This window comes from Dipteris shenzhenensis, chromosome 28 (assembly GCF_047967505.1).
Source record: "Dipteris shenzhenensis isolate YYH24624 ecotype China chromosome 28, Dip_SZ_1.0, whole genome shotgun sequence".
Lineage (NCBI taxonomy): Eukaryota > Viridiplantae > Streptophyta > Polypodiopsida > Gleicheniales > Dipteridaceae > Dipteris > Dipteris shenzhenensis.
Window position 1 is genome coordinate 40,836,304 of NC_141623.1, and position 24,901 is coordinate 40,861,204.

At 46.1% G+C, this 24,901-nt stretch overlaps 1 protein-coding gene across 1 annotated transcript in view; it reads left to right on the top strand.

Moving 5' to 3' along the window:
* Positions 1–24,901, top strand: part of LOC147883570 (DNA (cytosine-5)-methyltransferase CMT3-like) — a 185,510-nt gene that overhangs the window by 77,374 nt on the left and 83,235 nt on the right. Inside the window, exons 11-13 of the mRNA XM_087399517.1 lie at positions 14,223–14,281; positions 14,403–14,469; positions 14,965–15,207. Coding sequence (XP_087255643.1) covers positions 14,223–14,281; positions 14,403–14,469; positions 14,965–15,207 — 369 coding nt within the window. The remainder of the gene's footprint in view (positions 1–14,222; positions 14,282–14,402; positions 14,470–14,964; positions 15,208–24,901) is intronic.

Genomic DNA, 24,901 nt, shown 5'->3' on the forward strand with positions numbered 1-24,901 from the left:
TGATGGAGTAGGAAAAGAAAATGGTACAGACCATGTGGTTGGCCGTGCGAGTAATTCCAAAATTTGTATTAAATTGAAACTGGGAAAATAAGCTGCTGCTTGATAAGGGACAGCATGGAAAATTGCAAAAAAACTGAGTACATCTTGAGATAAAACACCCTAATATTTAAATGGAGAGCCAATCAGCCTGGCAAAAAATCTAACAGTGCAAAAAAAAAACCAAAAGCCCATGTATCAAATTACTAAGGGAGGTCATCAGTAGCCTTCTCCTCTTCCGCCTTCGTATGTAGCTCTGTGGCCTTTTGCTCACCCATCTGCTTTGCCCCAGTCATATGTAGCTCTAGCTTTGGATGGTGTGTTTCCTCCTCAGCCTCAATCGTGTCCATCACGTTTCTCAGATTTTCATATTTGGTTTTATACCGGTGGTATCGCCGGTAGTAATGATCCTTTTTCCCTTGCAAGGTGGACTGGGAAGTCTAGAGGGTTGCCAACTGTGTCCGAAGGACTGTGAATTCTTCCTCCATGGATGAACGATTCTTTTCCAATTCAGCCACTCTAGATTCTGATTTTTCCTGGGCAATCTCTGAGGAAGACAACGACTCCCTTAACTGTGCGATCTCCTATTGAAATCTGGTCACCTCTGTGACATGCTAGCTTTGCAAAGTTGCCAGAGTTGTTGCATGTTGGCTGCATACTGTTGTCATTTCTGCTTCCCATTCCTGCTTGTGACTGTGGAGGTGATCCTCAAGGGCAGCCCGCTGAATGTTCCAAGCGATGTCACACTCGTGAATAGCTGAGTCGTTCTCTTTCTGCCACCTTTCCTCCCGTTGCTGAAGTGTCACCTCTATGGCACGCTGCTGGGCTGCCTGAGCTCTCTCGAATTCTAACTTCAAATGTTGCTGTTGGGAGAGGAGCTTACGAGCATAACCTATGGAATTGAAGACCGCTGTCCCTAGCTGCGTGAAAGTGTCATCCATGATACGCTGAGCAAGATGCAAGGACCTCTTCACCTAGGCATACCTATCGCTGTAATTCATCCTGTCAGCCAAATTAATCACGTCTCCCAATTCCTCGAACATGTCAGGGAGAGCTCCCTCTTCCTCTATAGGCAGGTTGCATGTAGGTACCAATTTATCTAAGTGCACAAAACATGTCGGGGCCCTCAAGGTCTTTCTGTTCTGTGCGAGGCATTCCTACAAAGGAATGGTGAAGATTTGATTCAGATCCTCCTCTTCCCCACATACTGGTGAGCGTTTCCTGTGAAGAACAGATAGTATTTGGCTATAATCTTCATTCTGTTTTTCCACAAGAGAAACATTTGAAAGCGGTGGGCTTGATGAAGTAGCTATGTAAGCTGTGAACATATCATTCTGATGAAGGGGTGGGCAATCCACAGACTTCGGCAAACTCCCTCCCTCAAATACCTCCTCTAATGCTGAAGTGGCTGATGGAGGATCTCCTGGGGAGGGGCTTCCACTCCGGTCTTTGCTCCTGTCTTTGCCCTGTGGTGGACATGGTGGGGAGGCCGAAATGTGAAGTACTACCTGAGAAGACAGCCCCTGAGAAAGCCCGTGGGAGTCAGGGCCCAGAGTAAGATTCAGGTCCAACACATGGTCAGAGGTCGCCTGAATTGTGGTGATGACTGCATCAGTGAAAGTGGTGGCGAGGGAAGATGAAACAGCTGCAGTCCTTCGCAAAAATACACTTTTCGAGGAAGTCACTGGTACAACACCCGTCGTCACTGGTACAATAAGGGGTGTACCTGGTGCAATCAAACCCACTGAAACTTTGGAGATCCCTGGAGAAGCCTGGACAAGTGTGACTGATGGAGATGCAAGTCCGGGCACAGGCACTGGCAAAGTGACTGATGGAGATACGAGACATGTCACTGATGGGGAACCTGTAACAGAATATACTGAAGAAGCTCCGGGGTAGACTGCATCAGGTTACGCTCGCCAAGGTGCCCTTCTTGTTGAAAGAGGAGAGGAGGCAGTTCCTGGGGAAGTGACAGTGGAAGTGACAATGAAAGAGATGGAAGAGGCGGTGACAGGAGGTGAGAGGGATGACGAAGGGAGGCGACCTGTGACAATGGAAGGAGGGTTGGCCTTCCACTAGTGAAGTAAGAAGCTGAGGTGGGGCCCACAGGTACAGGTATATGTTCCCCAACGCTTGCGGACTATGTTACGGAAGGCAGAGTAGAAGAGCGAGGCGAAATCATAGGGAGTGACGGAGAGACTGGAGTCTAGGGCAGAATGGATCGCATTGGTGATGAAGAAGTGTCCGGGGGCAGAGTAGAAGTGAGTGAACAAATACCTTGCTAAAAGCACCTCTCTACTATTTCCCTCGAGAACCTTCTTGCACTCATGTCCTCGGCGATGAGGTTTACACGTAGACAAGAAGGACAGGAACGTGAGTGAGTCTGTGTGAGGTGGCAAAAAGGGAAGTGTGGGAAGACGGAGATATGTGGATATGAGACTAGGAGTGAACATATGACGGGAATTCAAGAATCCAAATGTGTCTGTTGCAAAGTCATATGATTGAATAAACATAGTACACATTTGGACGTCCACCTGGGGAAGTGTGACAGCATCAAACTCCATGAGAGACATGCGGGTTATCTCATCAGGTGACAAGATGCTGGACAGCTTGAGTGTGGGATCAAGGAAAGGTTTGAAAACCACTCGAATGATCAAGGAAGATGAAGCAGGGGGTGGAAGATCACAAGCTGTACTTTGTGGGGCCAAATCACTGCCACCGGTACTATGCCCACTGTGCCCACTGGATGCCTTGGATGGTGTCTTGATGGTACCTATGGGGGGCATATAGTCAGAGCCTCCATGATCTGAATCAGAGGAACTCGAAAAAGGGGATAGCTCCTCATCTGATATGATAGTGATCTTGTTGGAGGGAGGTGAATCTGCAGCTACTCGAGGTTGTTTGGAAGTGCTCTGTGGTGTAGACCCGGCACCCTGGTCATCTGGGATGTGTTTGCCAGGTGATGCCATGGAGGGTGGTCCTTATCCTGTTCTGTGGGCTGCCCGAGCCCTATGAAAGTCAACAAATAGAGTATCTCGGGGTAATTTGGGTTTGTACTTGTGGCGAGGGGCACGGGCAAGCATGAAATGCTCCCTATGGAGAGGCAAAGAGCGAGGAGGTGGTGTTGATGTCGAGGTCTGGAGAGGCAAGGACTGAAGAGGGGGTGCTGATATAGAGGCCCACAAGATAAGATGTCTGGTGAGGCAAGGACTGAAGAGGGGGTGCTGATGTTGAGGCCAACGAGATAGGAGCTTGTAGCCAGAAAGGCCGGTCAAGACCCTGGGAGAGAGGTGTGTCAGATTGATTGGAGAGAGGAGAGTAAAAGGAGAGGGAGGAAGGAGTAGGTAGCCGAGAGGGGGGCAGGTGGAGAGGTAGAGGGGGCAGATGTAGAGGTATAGGGAGGGAGGGGTGCAGAGAGAGCTAGAAGGGAAGGGGAACGTAGAGGGTAGGGAGGGAGGTGGGCTGTGCTGAGGGAGGAGTGGGAGGGGGTGTTGCACTGAGAGAGGGGGGGTGGGTGAGGGGGACGTAAGAAGGTGGCGGAAGGGGGTGTGTAGAGGGTTGTGCAGAGGGTGGTGGGTAGGGGGTTGTAGAGGATACGGGGACGTAGAAGGTGGTGGGAGAGGGTAGGGGGACGTAGAAGGTGGCGCAGAGGGTGGCGGGAGAGGGGGACGTATATGAGTACGTAGAGGGGGCTGCGTAGAGGGTAGGGGAGGCGGTGAGGGGGGGGGGGTAGAGCTGCGTAGAAGCTGTGGGGAGGGAGGAGAGGGAGGTGCAGGCTGCTGCATAGAAGGTGTAGGGAGGGAGGAGAGGGGGGGCTGGCTGCATAGAAGCTGTAGGGAGGGAGGTAAGGGAGGGGCTGGTTGCGTAGAAGCTGTAGGGAGGGAGGAGAGGGAGGTGCGTGGAAGGAGGGGGAGGCTGTTGTGATAAGGGAGGAGGGGGGGGGTTGCGTTGAGGAGGGGGGGCTGTGTGGAGAGGGAGAGAGTTGGTGCGTAGAGAGGCTATGAGGGCGTAGGGAGAGGAGCAAGAGAGGAGCTGACGATGGAGAGGAGCTGAAGATGGAAAGGATGCACAGAGAAGCTGAAGGAGGAAGAGCTGGTTGACCAGGTGGGCTGGCGAGCATAGTTCATAGAGGCTGAAGCAAGAGTTGGAAGCCAGGAGGATTCAGAGATTCTGCCGGGATGGAAAGGCTGGTTGAAGAGAGGGCCTAGAAGGAAGTAGAGGCCCAAGGAGGAGATGATGGAAGGCCCAAGGATGGCTAGAGCTGGAGCAAGAGATGTGGTAGAGGAGATGGCGCTAGAAGGAGGCTTGCAAGGCTGAATTGTATAGAGGTGACAGAAGAAAGGGTGATATATATAGGGGAGAGAGTTGTCAAAAAGCAAGAGAAAAGTTGACAAAAAAAGCAAGAAAGCTAAAATTAGCAAATAGCTCTTTTGAGTGTAATGTGTAACGGGGTAGAGAGAACCGATGGAGGGGAGAGAGCCAAAAAGCAAAACGGCCAATTTTAACCGAATCCACCAAAAATAGCATGTTTGCCAAATTTAGCATATTCTCCAAATTTAGCAAAGTGCTAAAAATTTGTTGGAAGTGCATCGCAAGGATGATGGAAGATGGAAAGAGAAGGTTTTGGTAAGAGAGAGAGATGAGTGTGACAAAGGGTGGAGAGAGAAAGTATTGGTAGGAGAGAGGTGGGGGAGTGACATAGGGTGGAGAGAGAAGGTGTTTGTAAGAGAGAGGTAGAGGTGGTCAGAGGGTGGAAAGGGAATGTGTTTGTAAGAGAGAGGTAGAGGTGGACAGAGGGTGGAAAGAGAAGGTATTTGTAAGAGAGAGGTAGGGGTTAGACATAGAGTGGAAAGAAAAGATGTTTGTAAGAGAGAGGTGGGGGTTAGACATAGGGTGGAAGGAGAAGGGGTTTGTAAGAGAGAGGTAGAGGTGGACATAGGGTGGAAAGGGAAGGGTTTTGTAAGAGAGAGGTAGAGGTGGACAGAGAGTGGAAAGAGAAAGAGTTTGTAAGAGAGAGGTAGGGCGTTGGACATAGGGTGGAAAGAGAAGGTGTTTATAAGAGAGAGGTGGGGGTTGGATAGAGGGTGGAAAGAGAAGGATTTTGTAAGAGAGAGGTAGGGGTTGGACAGAGGGTGGACAGAGAAAGGGTTTGTAAGAGAGAGGTGGGGGGTTGGACATAGGTTTAAAAGGGAAGGGTTTTGTAAGAGAGAGGTAGAGGTGGATAGAGAGTGGAAAGAGAAGGGTTTTGTAAGAGAGAGGTAGGGGTTGGACATAGGGTGGAAAGAGAAGGGTTTTGTAAGAGAGAGGTAGAGGTAGACAGAGAGTGGAAAGAGAAGGAATTCGTAAGAGAGAGGTAGGGGGTTGGACATAGGGTGGAAAGGGAAGGGTTTGAAAGAGAGAGATAGAGGTGGACAGAGAGTGGAAAGGGAAGGGTTTTGTAAGAGAGAGGTAGGGGTTGGACAGAGGGTGGAAAGGGAAGGGTTTTGTAAGAGAGAGGTAGGGGGGGAGGGTGGAAAGAGAAGGGGTTTGTAAGAGAGAGGTAGGGGGTTGGACAGAGGGTGGAAAGGGAAGGGTTTTGTAAAAGAGAGGTAGAAGGGGAGGGTGGAAAGAGAAGGGGTTTGTAAGAGAGAGGTAGGGGGTTGGACAGTGTGGAAAGGGAAGGGTTTTGTAAGAGAGAGACAGAGGTGGACAGAGAGTGGAAAGGGAAGGGTTTTGTAAGAGAGAGGTAGGGGTTGGACAGAGGGTGGAAAGGGAAGGGTTTTGTAAGAGAGAGGTAGGGGTTGGACAAAGGGTGGAAAGAGAAGGGTTTTGTAAGAGAGATGTAGAGGTGGACGGAGAGTGGAAAGAGAAGGGTTTTGTAAGAGAGAGGTAGGGGTTGGACAGAGGGTGGAAAGGGAAGGGTTTTGTAAGAGAGAGGTAGGGGTTGGACAGAGGGTGGAAAGAGAAGGGGTTTGTAAGAGAGATGTGGGGGGGGTGAAAAGAGAAGGGTTTTGTAAGGGAGAGGTAGGGGTTGACATAGGGTGGAAAGGGAAGGGTTTTGTAAGAGAGAGGTAGAGGTGGACAGAGAGTGGAAAGAGAAGGAGTTTGTAAGAGAGAGGTAGGGGGTTGGACATAGGGTGGAAAGAGAAGGGGAAAGTGACAAGATGAAAAGGGGAGGCCGTAGTTAGAGAGAAGTGACACGGGATGAATAGAGGAGGCCGCACTTAGAGAGAGAAAGTGACATGGAGTGAAAAAGGGAGGCCGCATTTAGAGGGAGGCCTCACTTAGAGAGAGAAAGTGGCACGAGATGAAAAGGGGAGGTCGCACTTAGAGAGAGAAAGTGGCACGAGGTGAAAGAGGGAGGCCTCACTTAGAGAGAGAAAGTGGCACGGGATGAAAAGGAGAGGTCACACTTAGAGAGAGAAAGTGGCACGAGGTGAAAAAGGGAGCCCTCACTTAGAGAGAGAAAGTGGCACGTGGTGAAAAAGGGAGGCCTCATTTAGAGAGAGCAAGTGGTGAAGGGGAGATTGCACTTAGAGAGAGAAAGTGGCACAGAGTGATAAAGGGAGGCCTCAGTTAGAGAGAGAAAGTGGCAGGGGATGACAAGGGGAGGTCGCACTTAGAGAGAGAAAGTGACATGGGGTGAAAAAGGGAGGCCTCACTTAGAGAGAGAAAGTGGCACGGGGTGAAAAAGGAAAGTTGCACTTAGAGAGAGAAAGTGGCACGGGGTGAAAAAGGGAGGCCTCACTTAGAGAGAGAAAGTGGGACGGGATGAAAAGGGGAGGTCACACTTAGAGAGAGAAAGTGGCGCGGGTTGAAAAAGGGAGGCCTCACTTAGAGAGAGAAAGTGGGATGGGATGAAAAGAGGAGGTCGCACTTAGAGAGAGAAAGTGGCATGGGGTGAAAAGGGGAGGCCTCACTTAGAGAAAGAAAGTGACACTCGGGTGGAAAGAGGACTCATGTAGAGAGAGAAAGTGACACCAGGGGGAGAGAGGAGGACCCATGTAGAGAGAGAAAGTGGCACCAGGTGCAGAGAGGAGGACCCTTGTAGAGAGAGAAAGTGGCACTCAGAAAGAGAAGATGTCACTAGGGAAGGAGAAGGTAAGAGTATATGTAGAGGGTGTTTTCTCATTGATCATGGTACCTCTTGATGCGTGACCCATTCATTGGTGCAGGTAGGAGTCTGCCTTCCAAAGTGGCCAAGTGAACTCCGCCACTTGGGATAAGCTTGGCAATGAAAAATGGGCCTGTCCAACCACTTACAAACTTAGGTTTGTGTTTGAGAAACTTACTGGAATACAAGAGTACCAAATCACCAACTTTGAAATTTCTGTTTTTGAGGTTTCGATCATGCCAAGCTTTCTATAATTTCTGCCACACTTCTTGAGCGAAAACTGCTTCACGTCGATGCTCTGCTAGTGCCTCCAAATCCCACAAGCGTTCCATTGTGTAGGCTTCAAAGTTATCATTTTTGTCTGGAAGAACCCTGTGGGTGTCAAGATGAAATTCATAAGGCACGACGGACTCCAGTCCATAAACCAGCTTGAAGGGTGAATACCCAGTACTCGCCTTGTAAGCAGTTCAATAGGCGAATAAAGCAGCTGGAAGTATGTCATCCCAATCTGCTAAAGAACTTAGGCAAAGACGATGCATGATCCCACACATTGTGTGATTTGAGCTCTTAGCTAGACCATTGGCACCTGGGTAATAGGGAGATGAAAATTTGTGAACTATTTGTAGCAGGTGAACCAGTGCAGCAATGGTGTCATTTAGGAAGTGAGAACCTCTATCACTCATCAACTCAACAGGACAACCAAACCAAGAGATGATCTGGTCATATAGAAATGTGGCTACTACCTGGGCTGTACAGTTCTTGACTGCCTTGGCTTCGACCCATTTGGTTCCATAGTCGGTGGCAAGCAGAGCATACTTGTTCCCTCGGGTGTGGCAGGAGAGATGGGTCCAATGAAATCCAATCCCCAATGATAGAAGGGGGGCACCGGAGTGAATGGTTTGAGAGGAAGGTACTCGTGCCTTGTAGGCTTGGGGCCTGCTCGTGACATGAATCACATCTGGTCACATGAGCATGGCAGTCGCGGAAGAGCTTGGGCCACCAGACCCCGCACGCATGATCTTCCGAGCAGTAGCACCTGAGGCCATATGCCCTCCACCTATGCCAGTGTGTGTCTCTTCAAGAATGGATTGTGTCTCGTGGGGAAGCACACACCGTCTCAAGATCTGGTCCTTGTACAATTGACCTGCAATCAACTTAAAAGGAGCAGCTTGAAGGATCCCGCTTGCGTTTCTCTGTTGGAGTCAGACTTGGAGGAAAGCCACCTGTAGACAAGAGATGTACTATGTTGGCATACCATGGTGGGAAGCAGTCCACCACAAACAGGCATTCATCAGGTAGTGCCATCACCCTGAACAAGCCCGCATTGGGTAATTCATCAGTGATACCACTGGCTAGTTCCCCGAAATGTAACCTGAACAAGTGGTCTGCAAGTTGATGCAGTCTCCCAGCCCTCACCACTGTCGAATTCAAATTCTTGAAAAAGAAGAAACCATTTGCTTAACTGGCCACCAAGAGTAGGCTTATTCAATAAATACTTAAGAGCTTGATGATCAGTGATGATCACAAACTTGTTGCCCAAGAGGTAGTGATGATACTTGGTCATGGCATAAACCATGCCGAGGCCCTCCCTTTCTGTGGTACTATAATTGCATTCTGCTCCATTGAGTTGTCGACTGGCAAAGTAGATGGGCAAATCAATCTTGGTATCCTAGTTAGGTTGAGCCAGTATAGCACCTACTGCCCACCCACTAGCATCCACATGGACATGAAAAATTACATCCCAATCGGGCTGCCTGAGGATGGGGGCCTTCACAAGGCGATGCTTCAGATCATCAAAGGCTAGTTGTTGCGGGGTGGCCCAAACAAAAGATCGGTCTTGACGTAGGAGTTCTATCAGTGCAACAACAATGTCGGCATAGAAACGTATGAACCTTCGGTAATATCCTACATGTCCTAAGAAGGACTTCACCTCTTTCGGTGTACGAGGGATAGGCAATGAGATGATCACCTCTACCTTTGCGGGGTCTGTAGTCATGCCCTCAGCAGAAACAATATGACCAAGGAGAACACCTCGGAGTGCGAGAAAGAAACATTTGTCAGGGTTCAAACACAAGCACACTTCTCTACACTCATCAAAGACCCATCTCAACTTATGTAGATGATCATTTTGTATGGCCGGAGCAAGATGGGAGGCCGATTTACCATTAAAAACAGAGAAGTCATCTAGAAATACCTCAAGAAACTTGCCGATATTCTCCTGAAAGAGTTTGGTTACAAGTCGTTGAAATGTTGCCGGGGCATTACATAATCCAAAGGGCATCATTCGGTAGGCGTATGTTCCCCATTAAGTGACAAAGGTAGTCTTGGGCTGACCCAGTTCTTTCACTCAGACTTGGTTGTACCCGCTCTATCCATCCATGAATGAGTATAAAGCATGTCTTGCAACTGTCTCCAACATTCTATCTGTGAAGGGAAGGGGGAACCTATCACGTCATGTTGCAGCATTCAAACCCCGATAGTCAACACATATTCTAATTTTTCCAGTCTCTCTTTTGGGTACAATGACAATTCCGTTGACCCAATCAGAGTAATCCACTGGGTAGATTAATCCTGCTTGCTCCATTTTCTGTATATCTGTTTGGACTGCCTTGCCATAGTTGGGATTCATGCAGTATGGACCTTTAATCACAGGGTTTGCATCCTGATATAAGTCGATGCAATGCTCCATGAAATCAGCGGGCACACCCTTCAGATCCTTGTAGGACCAGGCAAAGACATCCACAAATTCTTTAAAAAGATTGGTGACCACAGCTAGAAGATAGTCATGTTCCCAGACACAAGTGGCTAACTTCAAATGCCGGGGTTGGTCCTCAGTCCCAATGTTGAGATATTGCCAGTTTCGTGCCTCATCAATAGGGGCAATGCATTGGGATTTTGAGGTACTTGGTTCACCCATTCTCAGATCTGTATGTGCTAGAGTATCTTCAAGGGGAAAGTCCCCCTCCACTTCTCTCAACCAAGATGGGGGGTTCTCAGGCACTGACTGAGATGTAGAATTAGTAGATGTTGCAGATGTTGTATGCCTTCGATGCCTCGATGGCTGTTTCAGCATGCCCCGGTAAGGTAAGCCTTCCACCTCATAAGTGGTTTCCGGAAGGTCTTGAACTGAGGGGTGGTCGGCTTCTGATAAGAAAAGGTCAAGCAAAGTGAGATCGGCCATGTCCTCATCTCCGTATCCGGTATGCACCCTAGGTCCCCCCAAGACCTCAAGCTGTTGGTGGTGATTCTCCTCAAGTTCAGCAATGTCTATGTCACTTTCTTCTAAATCACTATCACCATCAGTTTCTTCTTCATTAGTGTTACTGTCTTCTGTATGACCATCATTGCACTCAGTAGTACCATGGTTGTACACCGTAGGACCATCATTGTACTCTGGAGTACCATTGGTGGGTTGTGCAATACTGGCCTCATATACAGTAGACCCATCATTGTATCCTAACATCTTTGCCGCCAAGACCCTCATCCTTGTGTACATCTCAGAGATGCTTTCTCCAGGATTCATGGTGTCATTGGATAACTCTTGGACAAGCATGTGCTCGAATTTTTCCAACTTGAAAGTGCGTAATGATTCCTCCCTTAGGTCTGTCCATGTCTGGAAGTGGTCTGAGGGAAATTGACTGTACCATACATCCGCAGCATCCTCCAATGACGAGGGGAAGATGTGAAGGAACGCATGCTCATTCTCCACACCTTCAGCTCTACATGCTCTGAGGAATTTCCTTACATGAGCTTCTCCATCCTCATGGAGGTGGCCTTTGAACTTGTGAGTCTTCACGTGGACCTTGTTGAGTAGCTCGAGAAGTCTAGCTTTGTCTAGACGACTGAGAACGACCATCCCCACTCGAGAGGCTGGAGAAGATGCAAGAGTTGGAGGGAGTCTCAATGGGGCTGTAATGAGTGTCGGTGCTCCAGAGGAGGAGACCACACCCCTATGGAGGACCACAATGGGGAAGCCACTATTGATGTAGCCATAGAGGAAGTGTACCCAGAGGGTAGCGCATACGTAGAGGGTCTCGGTGTTGCAGAGGGAAAGGGTGAGAACATAGAAGATGTGGGGTTAAAGAGGATGGGAGAGCATTTGGGAAAGAGAGGGACGGAGTTGAAGTCATGGATGAGTAGGCAGTAGGGAAGGAAGGAGGTGGTGGAAAAGGCAACACCGGTGTGGATGGAAAGGGAGATGAAACCATCATGGCAAGTAAAGGCATGCGGAGCAAAAATAACCCCCAGTGGGATAGATGTAGAAGAGAGATTAGCTAGGAGCCCGGAGCTATGCATAACAGATGAGGTAGCAACTTGTCCACAAGAGGTTGAGGTGGGAGCAAATGGAGTCACCACTTCGGCAGAAGAGGTGGTTGATGAAGACATCGTTGCAAGAGGAGGAGAGGGGCTGCCTTGACCTTGATGAGTCCCTGAGGAGCCCTCGTCCTTAGTACCCTCTCCTTTCACCTGTTCTCCGCTTTGCACTTCTTCTCCGGAGTTCGGATTTGACCACTAGGGTTCCTATTGATCCAAGTCAATGAGAGTGTCGATGAAGTTACTTGCTCTAGCTACTACTCCAATGGGCTCACTCTGTGCTCGAGTTGAGGACTTTGCAAACTTACGTCGCACGTAATGCTTCTTGTACCGAGTTTGGTCTGCCGGAAGTCTTTTCTCCACTCTCCTCAAGTACCTCCTAGTTTCTCACTAGCTCCTTCAAATGTTTCAGAACTACTCAGCATAAGACCTCTCTCTAGGACCCTAGATTACCATTTCACTTGTGCTACTCAACACCAGCAGTGTCCCACCGTGATCGCCATAAACTGTCTGAGGGGAGGGGTTCCTATCCTTCCGGAGGTGTTACAAGAGGCCAAAGGCCATTGGCATGAGAAGCATGAGTGTTGCAATGATCTAATGCATTGGATCCCGCGAAGTGCACCGTGAAGTAGTGTGCGGATGTCGTAGGCTGTATTGCAGTGAACGATGACGTACGAGTGCACTATGCTAAATGACAATCACATGAGAACTCCACACTATAGAGCATAAGAAGAAACATGGTCATACACTAGTGAACAGTCCCCATATCGGAAAGAGACAGAATGAGAAAGTGACCAAGATGGCCAAAGTACAGGTCACCAGTGGCAAGTCACAAGAACACACAGATCTATCCCCATAGTAGACAGAGGGGTACACACAGGTCTCTCCACACTCCCTCCTTGGGGTGAGCTCGTAGCTCCAGCCTCTATCTCTCCTCACACTCTCCTTTCTCCCGCTCCAATGTGTAGCTGTAGTAGACCCTCACGGATAACCTGGTTGACCTCGTGTGATAAGAGGGGAGAAAACGGAGCATCCATGCTATACTGGAAGAAAGGTAGTCTATCCATGTGGAGCCCCAGTCGCTCAAACCATCTCTCTGTATGTGCATACCAGCACCTCTGATCTCCTCCTGCTACAAGTGCCATAGAAGAGGATAGAGCTATCCATGGTAGCTTGCTACGCCCCGAGGTATAATCCCTATATTCCCTAACTCGGTACAGATATGTGATGACCTGAAATGCAACATTTAGCTGTAAAGGGGGTGACCCAAACTCAGCCTGAATGATCTGGTGAGGAACGGATGACTTACCACGAATCATCCGTGATAACATGAGAACTTGTAGCTGCTCCACACGGGCCCACTCTGTATCCGACAAGTCTGGACCCCAACAAGGGCTGCCATACATCCCCACTGGGCAAGCCAAGGAGTCAAAAAGCAACCCCTTGGTGTGTGGATCCTGAAAGTGCGAGTGGAAGCACTGCCTCTCTAGTCTAGCCAATGAGGCATACCCTCTACTCAAGCGTGCCTGCATCGCGGGTCTCAGAGTGAGGCTCGGTCCAGAGAAGATAACCCCAAGATAAGTGTATGATGAAACTATCTCAACAGATGACCCCGCAAATGTGAACTGCTCCTAATGCATGATGGCTCGAGATGTATTGAAGATCATGACCTTGGTTTTACCTAGGTTGACCTTCAAATCATGAGAGTAAGGGCATGGAAATCATAGAATCTTTTGTGCAAAGAAACTGATGTGGCCTACATGTACTTGATGTCATCTCAATATGTCTTAGAGATAAAAGTGAATTGAACATTATGTTTTGCGCTTTTTTCCTCGACACCTAATGCTTTTACTCTATTCTCCTAAATAGGGTACTTTCTTATGTAGGTGTCATGGAGATTATCTTGCCATATTTTATGTCAAAGCATTTGGAATATCAGAGTCTAGAATGGGAAATTATACACTAATTGTTGGAAAAAGGCGCGAGACAAATGTACATTATGGGTCTCTTTCATACTTAATAGAAGTCCTTTTATTGGAAAAATAATAATAATATTCTCATTCAAAGATCTAACGAATCTGCCCCCAGAATGTACCATGAAAACCAAGGTGCCTCCACTCTGTGCCACAAGAGTCTAGTGTCCTGCAAAAAACACCCGTGCTAAAGAAAGCCCTCATTCATCTGACACGCATATGATCCTTGTACATCAGTCATTCTACTTTGACATAGTCACTATCTCCATTGCACGAATCATGATCACCTGCATTTCTGCAAGTAGAGACCACCATGAAATAGTGATGAAATGAAAAGTCTTGAAATCAACAATTCTGAGAAGAAGAAGCACATGTGGATGGAGAGTGAGGGCATGGAAATCATAGAATCTTTTGTGCAAAAGAAACTGATGTACTTGATGTCATCAATATGTCTTAGAGATAAAAGTGAATTGAACATTATGTTTTGCGCTTTTTTCATCGACACTAATGTTTTTACTCTAGTCTCCTAAATAGGGTACTTTCCTACGTAGGTGTCATGGAGATTGTCTTGCCATATTTTATGTCAAAGCATTTTGAATATCAGAGTCTAGAATGGGAAATGATACACTAGCTGTTGGAAAAAGGCACGAGACAGATGTACATTATGGGTCTCTTCACGGTCAAAGATTTGTATGCTTCTACTAAAAACTACAAGACCATAGAAAAAAAAGGGGATGGATTCAATCTGCTAGAAGCAATCGCTGCACCTTGAAGTATAAACTGACTTCATATGTCATTTCTTTCAGGTCCATTGGAAAGGTTTTGGAGATGAGGAAGATTCTTGGGAGCCACTTGAAGCATTGAAGTATGTGTTTACACATCCATATTGTGCTATAGTGAACTCATTATTTCAGAAGCAACAATGGGTAGCTCTTGGGCAGCAAGTAGTAATAATTTTACTAAAGGCAGGAATTTTGGATCCTCAGAAACTGTGAAGAGCGGCTAAAGGAGTTCGTGATTGCTGGAAAGAAGAAAAACTTGTTGCCGTTACCTGTACCTTTATCACTCTCATCATGATGTCTATGTTCCCTTTTCTAGTCATGTAGTGTGATTTCCATCAATAGTATGCCAACATGTTTAATGAACAATATCATGCAAAGTGTAAATTTTCAGAGTAAGCATATTTTTGGTACTTTGTATCTGGGTTTGTCTTCTAATCAAAGAATTTGAAATATGAATTGATGAAAAGAACCTTCATGAATCTGTCAAATATATGTTAGGGAATAAAAATTTGTATGTAACTAGTATACGTAGTTAAGATGGTGTGGTTGTTTTTAATCATAATGTTTATGATGCTAAGTTTGAAATCAAAAGGGGCTTTCCATCTATACAAATGAATTCCTAGGTTTTCTTCAGATAATACTAAAATGAAACATGTACAAAAAACAAAAAAATAGTAAAAGTGATTAGTAGCTACTTATGGTCTTTGAGTCGCTTTCTATTAAACTTGAGGTAACTCAATTTTGTATTACAAACAAATATTTGCAGGGGGAAGTGGACGTGATTTGTGGTGGGCCACCTTGTCAAGGTGTTAGTGGATTGAACAGATTTCGTAATACAGAAGCTCCTCTTGAAGATCCAAAGAACGAGCAAATTGTTGTATTCATGGACATAGTTGAATTTTTGAAACCCAGTTTTGTCTTCATGGAGAACGTGGTGGACATTCTAAAGTTTTCAGGTGGAACCTTGGGTCGATATGCCATTAGCCGTCTTGTTCAATTGCACTACCAGGTTAGCCTAAAAAGGCATTTTTAACTTTTTATAATTAAGGTTCTCATAGTAGGGCTATTCTTCGCGAGATATGGACATTTTAGAAACCTGAGACTACTAACTCCCTAATACAGGTAAGTCAAGAAAATAGCATTTTTGGGTTCAAATTATGCTTAATATTTTACATTCCAAAAATAGTTGCTCTGTATCATACACTATAACTGCTTCCACCGCAATGCCACTTGCATCGGTTTCTATAAAAAATGGTTTGTGGGGATCAACTATTTTGAACACCGGTCCTGAGACCACAGCTTGTTTTATGACATTAAACTTTCTTGTTAATTATGTCTCCATATAAAAGGCACTTTATATGAGGCCAGATCAGTCAATGGCGATACTATCTCGGAATATCCTTTGATATGCCTTCGATAAAATTGGACAAATCCCAAGAGTGATCGCAAAGCGGTCAAATTGTGAGGGACTTACTTTGGATCCATTTCCACCTCCTCAAGAGTAATAATGCTAAATATTCAAGTCTTACCATGCACAATACAATTTACATACAGACTGGCTTTCCTCAACATATTGAATACTATTCTTAAGTGTTCGCGATGCTCAGCAATACTTTTGTTGAAAACAAGGATATCGTCAATAAAATGTACTACAAACTTCCCGATATATGGGTGTAGTAAATCATTCATAAACATGACGAATATAGCTGGAGGATTGGTAAGTCCAAATGGCATTATCAAAAACTTACAATGTCCAAATCTACTATGCAGTTTTATGCACATCGTCGGCTTTGTAATGACTCAACGTTGCCTTGTTCTCTGATACCAAATGATACGTACAACCACAAGCTAATCAATCACGGGCGATGGCACATGGTTATTCCACCCAGCCAACCTCTAATCAAGTTGCTTCACAAGAATACTCACGTCCATTTTTCCTCATGCAGCCTTTTCACCACAACCCTCAGATCCCTGTATGGTTTCTGCCACATGTCACAATTTTAAATCTTCTCTAAATGCACCATTTAACCCCTCTCTTGGGATCCCTTCTTAACAATTTTTCCCTAGGCATTTTCTTTAAGTAGGCACATTTGGGCTTCTAGCCTTGGAACCGCCTAGTCAGTGCCAAAACACCCTCATTAAGGACCTTGACATTGACTCCTTTGACCAATATACATGAAGCACTATAAATACATTACAGAATACGTTCCTCTAAAGGAGAATATCAAATAACCTTTCAAGGGTCATGTTACCTCAACTAGAGTATAACACCTTAACCTTTACACCCCTAACAAATGAGGGAACTGTGTCCTTCTATGAAAGAAACTTCTTTCTTGGACCCCCATTGCAGATTCTTGGGTGGGGGTCATAGGGGGTGACTTGAACATGGTGGAGTTTCCCTCTAATAAGAAAGGGGTAGAGAAGGAGGTATTCATTCCTTGGAGAGAGCGGATTGGGATGCCTTCTTATTTTAGTTAGTGGCAGAGATGTTTGGTTAGATGATGCTTTTCACACTCCGTCATAGTCTAGATTTTATGTCGACGACGATCGGGCTTTGGATAGAGGTGGTTCTATTTGCATTGCTTCTAGGATTTCTACTTCTTACCAGTTTCCAGTGGTGTTGATGATTTCCAAGCCCCATAGGAGAGGTCGCTCTGCAAATCTTAGGATTTCATATGCCTTCTATGCAGAAGAGGATCTCCTTGAAGTGTCCTTACAGATTTGGGTTTCTCATATGCATGGTACGGTGCCATCCCCTTCTCTTGTGGCAACATCCCTTTCTGACATTAGTGACTCCTATCATTCTGTCACTAATGCCAGAAAGCAAGAGATACTCGGTGGACAACAACTTGGCCTTCATCGACTGTTGGTAGCCTTTCAGCGAGAGAGCAGAAAAAACCTATAGATGCTTGGATTCAAGAGCGCCTTGCTGCAACAAGGGCTCTTCAGCAATCATTGCTAGATCCGAGAGCGCAGAGTATGCCTTTCATGCACGAGAGTCCTTATGGACTCAGATGGGTGGTAGAGTCAACAAGCACTTTTTTGAAGCTCATGGCCTCACTTCTTGCAACAGATCTTGACACGTCGGTCAGAGATGAGGCTAGGGTGCAGATATGGCAGCACATTCCACTATTGGTGACAGAGGATATGAGGATCTCGCTGGATGCAACTTTTACCAAAATGAAATGTAAGGCTTCTTTACTTGCTCTTCATGAGGGCAAGTGCCCGTGTTCACATGGGCTAACACCAGTATTCTTCATTGTCTGTTGGGTTGAGATTAGGGATCATGTTCTCCCATCAGGTTCTTGCAGTGGGACACGGGGGAGTGGGAATGGATTGATGAAGGGCACCGAGAGAAGAGCATCCCCTTCTTTCGTTACACAGTCATAAATGCCAGGAGATTTCAGCATAGCGGTAGAGATTGGAGGCACTCCAGAGCTCCTCATTGGGATAGTTTTCATATTTTTGTAGAGGTGTAGATAAAATTTTGGAGGAGGCTCTAGAAATCCCTCAGAAATAGAAATATCACTCTCTTATTTTGGATTTCTATTCATGGAGAAATTGCAGTGAACTTGTGGAGATCCAAGTTCGGGGCTGATCCTATTTGTCCTCGATGCCATGCACCAGGTGAGTCAGCTCAGCATTGCCTTTGGGAGTACAGGCAAGCGAGGACGATCTGGAAGGGTGTTGCCATGATTCTTTGCATATTTCATAGAGCACCCTTCTTCATGACTTGGGGATCAGTGGCATGGTTATCTCTTACTAGACCTCAGGTGTTTTTTGAGGGACATGACTCAGACTCATCCTTCATTATACGATGACACTCTGTGGAGTCATTCTCCTTTCACTCCTTTCAGAGCAGCTCATGCCTGAGTAGACACATCTTGGGAGATTTTGGCTAGCATTGTAGCTTGGCATATTTGGAGGGCCAAATGTACGGAGGCGATGAAGGGTTCACAGATTCACCCATTCCAGTCTATGGCCAATATATGGACTGATACTATATACACACAATGATGGCCATCTTGGTGAGCATTCAGGGATCCTCTAGAGCAGTTACAGCCCAAAGAGAGACTTTTTTCAGAGTTTGGAGAGGATTTTCGTTCTTCTCTGAGTCTTTTTCAGGGTTGAGGTGGCAGTTTCTGGGATTTTTGTTAGCTCTTTTTGAGATATTTTTTCTTTCATCATGCATATCATGATGTACTCCCATATTTGAGCTTTCTCCTACGGCTTTCATTCATACTTAATGAAGTAATATTTTTGGGAAAAAAAAAGAGATTAGGGATCATAGGGCAAGTGCCCTGGTTCAGATGGGCTTATACCCTCTTTCTTTATTTCATTTTGGGATCAGATCGGGGATCATATTACCTCAGCCCTATAGAGCGTTTGGGACTCAGGTGAGATGCGAGATTCACTTACGGAGGGCCTCATTTATCTTATCCCAAAAGGAGGTTGCAGGAATTTAGTGTCTCAGTGGGGGACTGATAACTCTGTTGGGTACTTTGTCCAAAATCTTAGCAAAAGCAATCAGCCTACGTCTGCAGCCCTTTCTTAGATCTTATACATGATACATAGATGGGATTTGTACATGGCAGAAGCATCTTCGATAACATCTTCTCATTTTGGGAGGCTTCTAATTGGGGGCCATGCATAATGGCCATAGGCTTGCCATTCTACTCCTCGACTTTGAGAAAGCTTATGATAGAGTAGACTGGGGGTTCATGCAGGAGGCAGACTCCACAGATCTTCAGAGGACATTCTTTTGAAGGCTCCTTTTCAGCCTGTCAGGATTGCAGGATACATGGAGATGGGTAGAGACTCACAGTGGTATCTTGATCCAGACCCCGTTCTCTTGGCTATTGGATCTTGGAGGCTTTGGCTGTATGGAGGTTCCCCTATTAGATCCTTACAATGGGATCCAAGTAATGGGAGTGGATAGTTGCAGGGCACCAAGAGAAGAGCATCCCCTTCTTTTGTTACACGGTCAGAAATGCCAAGAGATTCCAGCTCAGTTGTAGGGACTGGAGGCCCTCTAGATCTCCTCATTGGGATACTTTTCAGATTTTTGCATAGAGCAAAAAAACTTTTGGAGGAGACTTTGGAAATCCCTCAAGAATAGGAAAATCACGTTATTCATCTGGCTTACTATTCATGGAGGGATTGCAGTGAACCAGTGGAGATCTAAGTTTGGGGCTGACCCTACATGTCCTTGATGCCACTCAGCAGTTGAGTCAGTGTAGCACTGCCTTTGGGAGTGCACTCAGGTGAGGACGGTTTGGAAGGGTGTTGCTAGGATATTTTGCACTTTTCATAGAGCACCCTTCTTCATGACCTGGGGATTAGTTGCTTGGTTGTCACTCACTGGTTCACATGCTTTCTTTGAGGGACATGACACGGACACAACTTTCTTTGTTCGACGACATCTTGTGGAGTCATGCTCCCTCCGAGATGTTCTGTTTACTCCATTCAGAGCTCCCCACGCTTCTGTAGACATATCTTGGGAGATTTTGGCTAGTATCATAGCATGGCATATTTAGAGCCAGATGTACAAAGGATTTGGAGGACTCCTAGGTTCACCCTTCTCAGACTATGGCCAGTATCTGGGCAGATACTATACACACTTTGATGGCCATTTGGGCGAACATACAGGGAACCTCCAGGACTGCTACTGCTAGGAGGGTTACTTTTCTCAGAGTCTAGAAAGATTGTCCTTTCTTCTCTGACTCTCCTTCAAGGATGAGGTGGCATTTTCAACCACCACTCGGGATTTTTGTTTGCTCATTTTGAGCTATTTTTTCTCATGCTTGACATGATGTGCTCCCGCACTTGAGCTTGCTCTGCGGTTTTTATTCATACTTAATGAAGTACTTTTCTTGAAAAAAAAAAAAAACTTCTAGTGTATGGCCTTGCTTTGCAAGTTTGTAGTGAGAGGATTGATGCTTGGACAGAAGCCTTGGAAAGATTATTTCTTGCACAACATTCACTCTTGTACACCTTCTCATGGGGGACATTGGATGGATAGATCGAGATGAATTTTTACTATATCCGATCTTAGATCTCCCTGTTTCCTCTCATGGCTGCCATTTTGAAAGATTAGGGCAGCTTCAGAGGCACTCTTCGGAGAGTTCCACCCTCCTTTTGCAAATAAATAGACAGGCAGCTAGTCATGTGGAATGACACTATTTTGGATGTGCATGGCAAATCACTAGGAGTATCACATTATATGCAGTGGTCTAGATGGGAGAGAGAATCTGCTTCCACAGTAGGTGCCTGGAAGGCTTTCAGGAAGCTTCCAGAGGATCATAGAGTCTTATCAGTTGGCCACCTCAGAGGGAGTACAGTTAGGATGCATCAGATAGATGCAACCATACCAGCTGAGTGGATAGATATAGATGACATGCCTATCACAGAGTCCACTTGGTTGGAAGCTTTTACGGGGATGGGTATTCCTTTATAGGTTATTGCATTGCGGGATGCACTTGAGGAGACCCTTGTCTTTGATGTTCAATTGGGAGGCAGACTTTTTAGATCTTCACATGATGTTCTTTTAGAGGTTGCCTTCCAGCATGTTAGGATTGCAAGTTACATGGAGTGGGGCAAGGACTCTTAGTGGTATCTTGATCCTGACCTTGTTCTCCTAGCACTTGGGTCTTGGAGACTTTGGTTATATGGTGGTTCACCCATTAGGTTCTTGCAGTGGGACCCAAGAGAGTGAGAGTGGATTGATTAAGGGCACCAAGAGAAGAGCGTCTCCTTCTTTCGTTACACAGTCAGAAATGCCAGGAGATTTCAACTTAGCAGTAGAGGTTGGGGGCCCTCCAGAGCTACTCATTGGAATAGTTTTTGGATTTTTGCAGAGGTGCAAAATAAAACTTTTGGAGGAGGCTCTAGAAATACCTCAGGAATAGAAAGATCACTCTCTTCTTTAGGCTTTCTATGCATGGAGGGATTGTAGTGAACCTGTGGAGATCCAGGTTCGGGGCTGACCCTACTTGTCCTCGATGCCACACAAAAGTTGAGTCAGTTTAGCATTGCCTCTGGGAGTGCAGACAGGCGAGGACTATCTCGAAGGGTGTTGCTAGGATTTTTAGCATTTTTCATAGAGCATCCTTCTTCATGGCTTGGGGATTAGTGGCATGTTTATCTCTTACTGGTTTTTTTAGGGACATGATTCAGACTCAGCATTCATTATAGGACGACACTTTGTGGAGTCTTGTTCTCTCTAGGATGTTCCCTTCACTCCTTTCAGAGCTGCTCATGCCTCGGTGGACACATCATGGGAGATTTTGGCTAGCATTGTAGCTTGGCATATTTGGAGGGCCAGATGTATGGAGGCGATGGAGGGTTCTCAGGTTCACCCCTCCCAGTCTATGGCTAGTATATGGATGGATACTATGCACACCCTGGTGGCCATCTGGAACAGTATGCAGGGATCCTCCAGAGCAACTACTGCCAAGAGAGGTACTTTTTTCAAAGTTTGGAGAGGATCTCCTTTCTTCTCTGAGTCTCCTTCAGGGTTGAGGTGGCACTTTCAGCCTCCACCTTGGATTTTTGTTAGCTCGTTTTGAGCTGGTTTTTTCTCATGCATGTCATGATTTACTCCCACATTTGAGCTTGCTCTTGCGGTTTTCATTCAAACTTAATGAAGTAATCTTTTTGAAAATAAAAATAAAATTTGGGGATCATATTACCTCAGCCTTGTAGGTGGTTAGGGACTCTAGTACTATGCCGGGATCATTTATAGAGGATCTCATTCATCTCATTCCAAAAAGGGGTTGCAGAAATTTCATTTCGCAATGGAGACCTATACTCTTTTGGGCACCTTGTATAAAATTCTTGCAAAGGCAAATTAGCTTGCGATTGCACCCCTATCTTCCGGAAGCTAGGTGGCTGAAGCTATGAGCATTTTTCTCAAATCGCAAGCTGATATTTTTGGGCTGAATCTTCCCTTGAGGCATGATGAGAAACTTATAGATTAGGAGTTGGTAGATGACAATGCTGTTTTTTGGGATGCCTCTCCTTAGACGCTCATTTCTTTCGGAGCAGCCTTGGATTTGTTTTGTGTTGTAGCTGGTGCACACATTAATTGAAACAAATCCAGTGGTTTTTGGATCAGCTGATGAGGCCACTCCAGATTGGGGGGAATGACTTTGTTTTTACTTGGATTCAAAGGGGGTTTTCTATAAAATATCTTGGATGCGCCCTGCATCTACAGTAGGAGCATGGAAAGCCTTCAGGAAGCTTCCTGTAGACCAACAGGCCCAGATGGTTCTTAATCTCAGAGGGAGTGCAGAGAGAGTCCAACAGATTGATGCAGCCTTGCCCTTGGATTGGGTGGACACAGATGACATGCCTATTACTTGCTCCACCTGGATGGGGGCATTTTCCAGATTGGGAGTTCCTTTATAGGTGATTGCTTTTCTTGACACACATGAGGATGCCTTAGATTTTTATGTTTCTTCGGGGGGCAGGCTATCCAGATCCACAGACGATATCTTGTTGGAGGTACCGTTTCAGCCAGTCAGGATAGTGGGCTTCATGGAGCATGGCTCTCTTTCACAGTGGTACTTGGATTCTGACCCGCTTCTCCTCGCCCTTGGCTCATGGAGGCTGTGGCTCTATGGAGGTGTCCCAATTAAGTTTTTGCAGTGGGACCCTGGGGAATAAGAATGGATAGATGAAGGGCACCGAGAGAAGGGCATCCCCTTCTTTCGTTACACGGTCAGTAATGCCAGGAAATTCCAGCTCAGCTGTAGGCCACCAGAGCTCATCATTGGGAGAACTTTCAGATTCCTGCTGACTTGCAGAAATTTTTTTGGGAGAGACTCTGGAAATCCCACCGGAATAGAAAAATCACTCTCTTCTTTTGGCTTTCTATTCATGGTGGGATAGCAGTAAACCATTGGAGATCCAGGTTCGGAGCTGACCCTTCTTGCCCTCGCTGCCTTTCTGCTTTGGAGACAATACAGCACTGCCTTTGGAATTGCAGACATGCGAGAATCATATGGAAGGGGATTGCAAGACTTTTCAGCACTTTTGTTCGCCTATCTTTCTATATGACCTGGGGATCAGTGGCTTGGCTTACTCTTTCAGGGCCCCAGGTGTTTTTTGAGAGACTTGATTCCTCTTGGGCTCTTCACATCCAACGACACCTTGTGGAGTCGTGCTCTCTAGAGGATGTTCCGGCCACTCTTTTCAGGGATGCTCACTCCTCGGTCGACTCTCCATGGGAGATCTTAGCTAGCATTGCAGCATGGCACATTTGGAGAGCCAGATGCACTGAGGCTTTGGAGGGTTCTCAGGTTCACCCTTCTCAGATCTTGGCCAGTACTTGGACAGATATGATACACACTTTGATGGCCATTTGGGCGACCATGCAGGGATCATCTCGAGCAGCCTCCTCCAGGAGAGTTACTTTTCTCAGAGATTGGAGAGACTCTCCCTTCTTTGCTGAGACTTCTATAGGGTTGAGATGGCATTTTCAGCCTTGGTTTCTTTCTACCTCATTCCTCTGAGGTGCTTTTTATTACATGCTTAGCATGGTGTATTTCCGCACAGGGTTTCTTTCTTAATAGAAGTCTCTTTTTTGGGGGGAAAAAAAAAATCTTGGATGCCACATCGGTATGGGTATCTCTTCTTTACATCAGTTTTGGAGAGCATCAGGAGGAAACTCCTCTTTTGGAGTTCAACCAAATTAGACTTGGCTTCTAGGGTATGGCATGATATGTCTGCTCTTGTTGGTGCAGCTCAAAGGATTTTATCAATCAACTCAAGAGGCCTTAAGGGATTTCTTGTGGAATGGGCTAGAAAGCACTACAGATACTGTGGCCAAGGTGGCTTGGGAGACATTAGTCCTTCCCTCAAAAGAAGGAGGTCTCAATATCATAAATCCAGACTTACTTTGCAAGGCATTACTTTGCGAGTTTGTGGTGAGGAATTTTTCCTGGGGGCATGAGCCTTAAAAGGATTTCTTTATTCAAAGCATACAGGCATGTACTCCCTCTTCAAATGGAGACTAGATGGGTAGCACCAATTGGATTTTCACTTCAGCTCCCCTCAAATCTCCTTCCTCTCCTCTTATGGCAGCCATTTCAAAAGCTTGGAGAAGCTTCAAAAGTACAATTTCCCCCGTCTCCTTGGAAGAGATTGAGAGACAACCAATCATGTGTGATGACAACATACTTAATGAGCATGGCAGACCACTAGGACAGTCACATTATATGCAGTGGTTGAGGTGGGAGAGAGGCCCTGCCTCCTCTATAGGATCCTGGAAATATTTCAGAAAGCTTCCAGAGGATCAAAATTTTTTATTAGTGAGTCATCTCAGAGGAACTACAGGAATGATTCAGCAAATTGATGCAACCATTTGAGTGGATTGGATCGGGACGGGGATGATATGCCTATTTCTTGTACCACTTACCTATCTCTTGCCTGAGGATCTCACCTCTCCTGAATTGAGCAACTGAGTGATAAAAATTGCTAATATCTAAGAGGGCTACTGCTGCTATATCTGACGGGGAAAGTTACCCATCGTGCATGTGCGATACCCAAGTCTGCAACACTGCCTTTGTGAGGCTCTCCTCTACGTAGAACGCATTTGGAATCCTGATACTTGTAGAGCAACTCCTCATATGAGGATATGAAACAAAAAAAACAACTGGAAAATGATCTGAAGTGGACACCCCAGGTTTAATGCATACTCT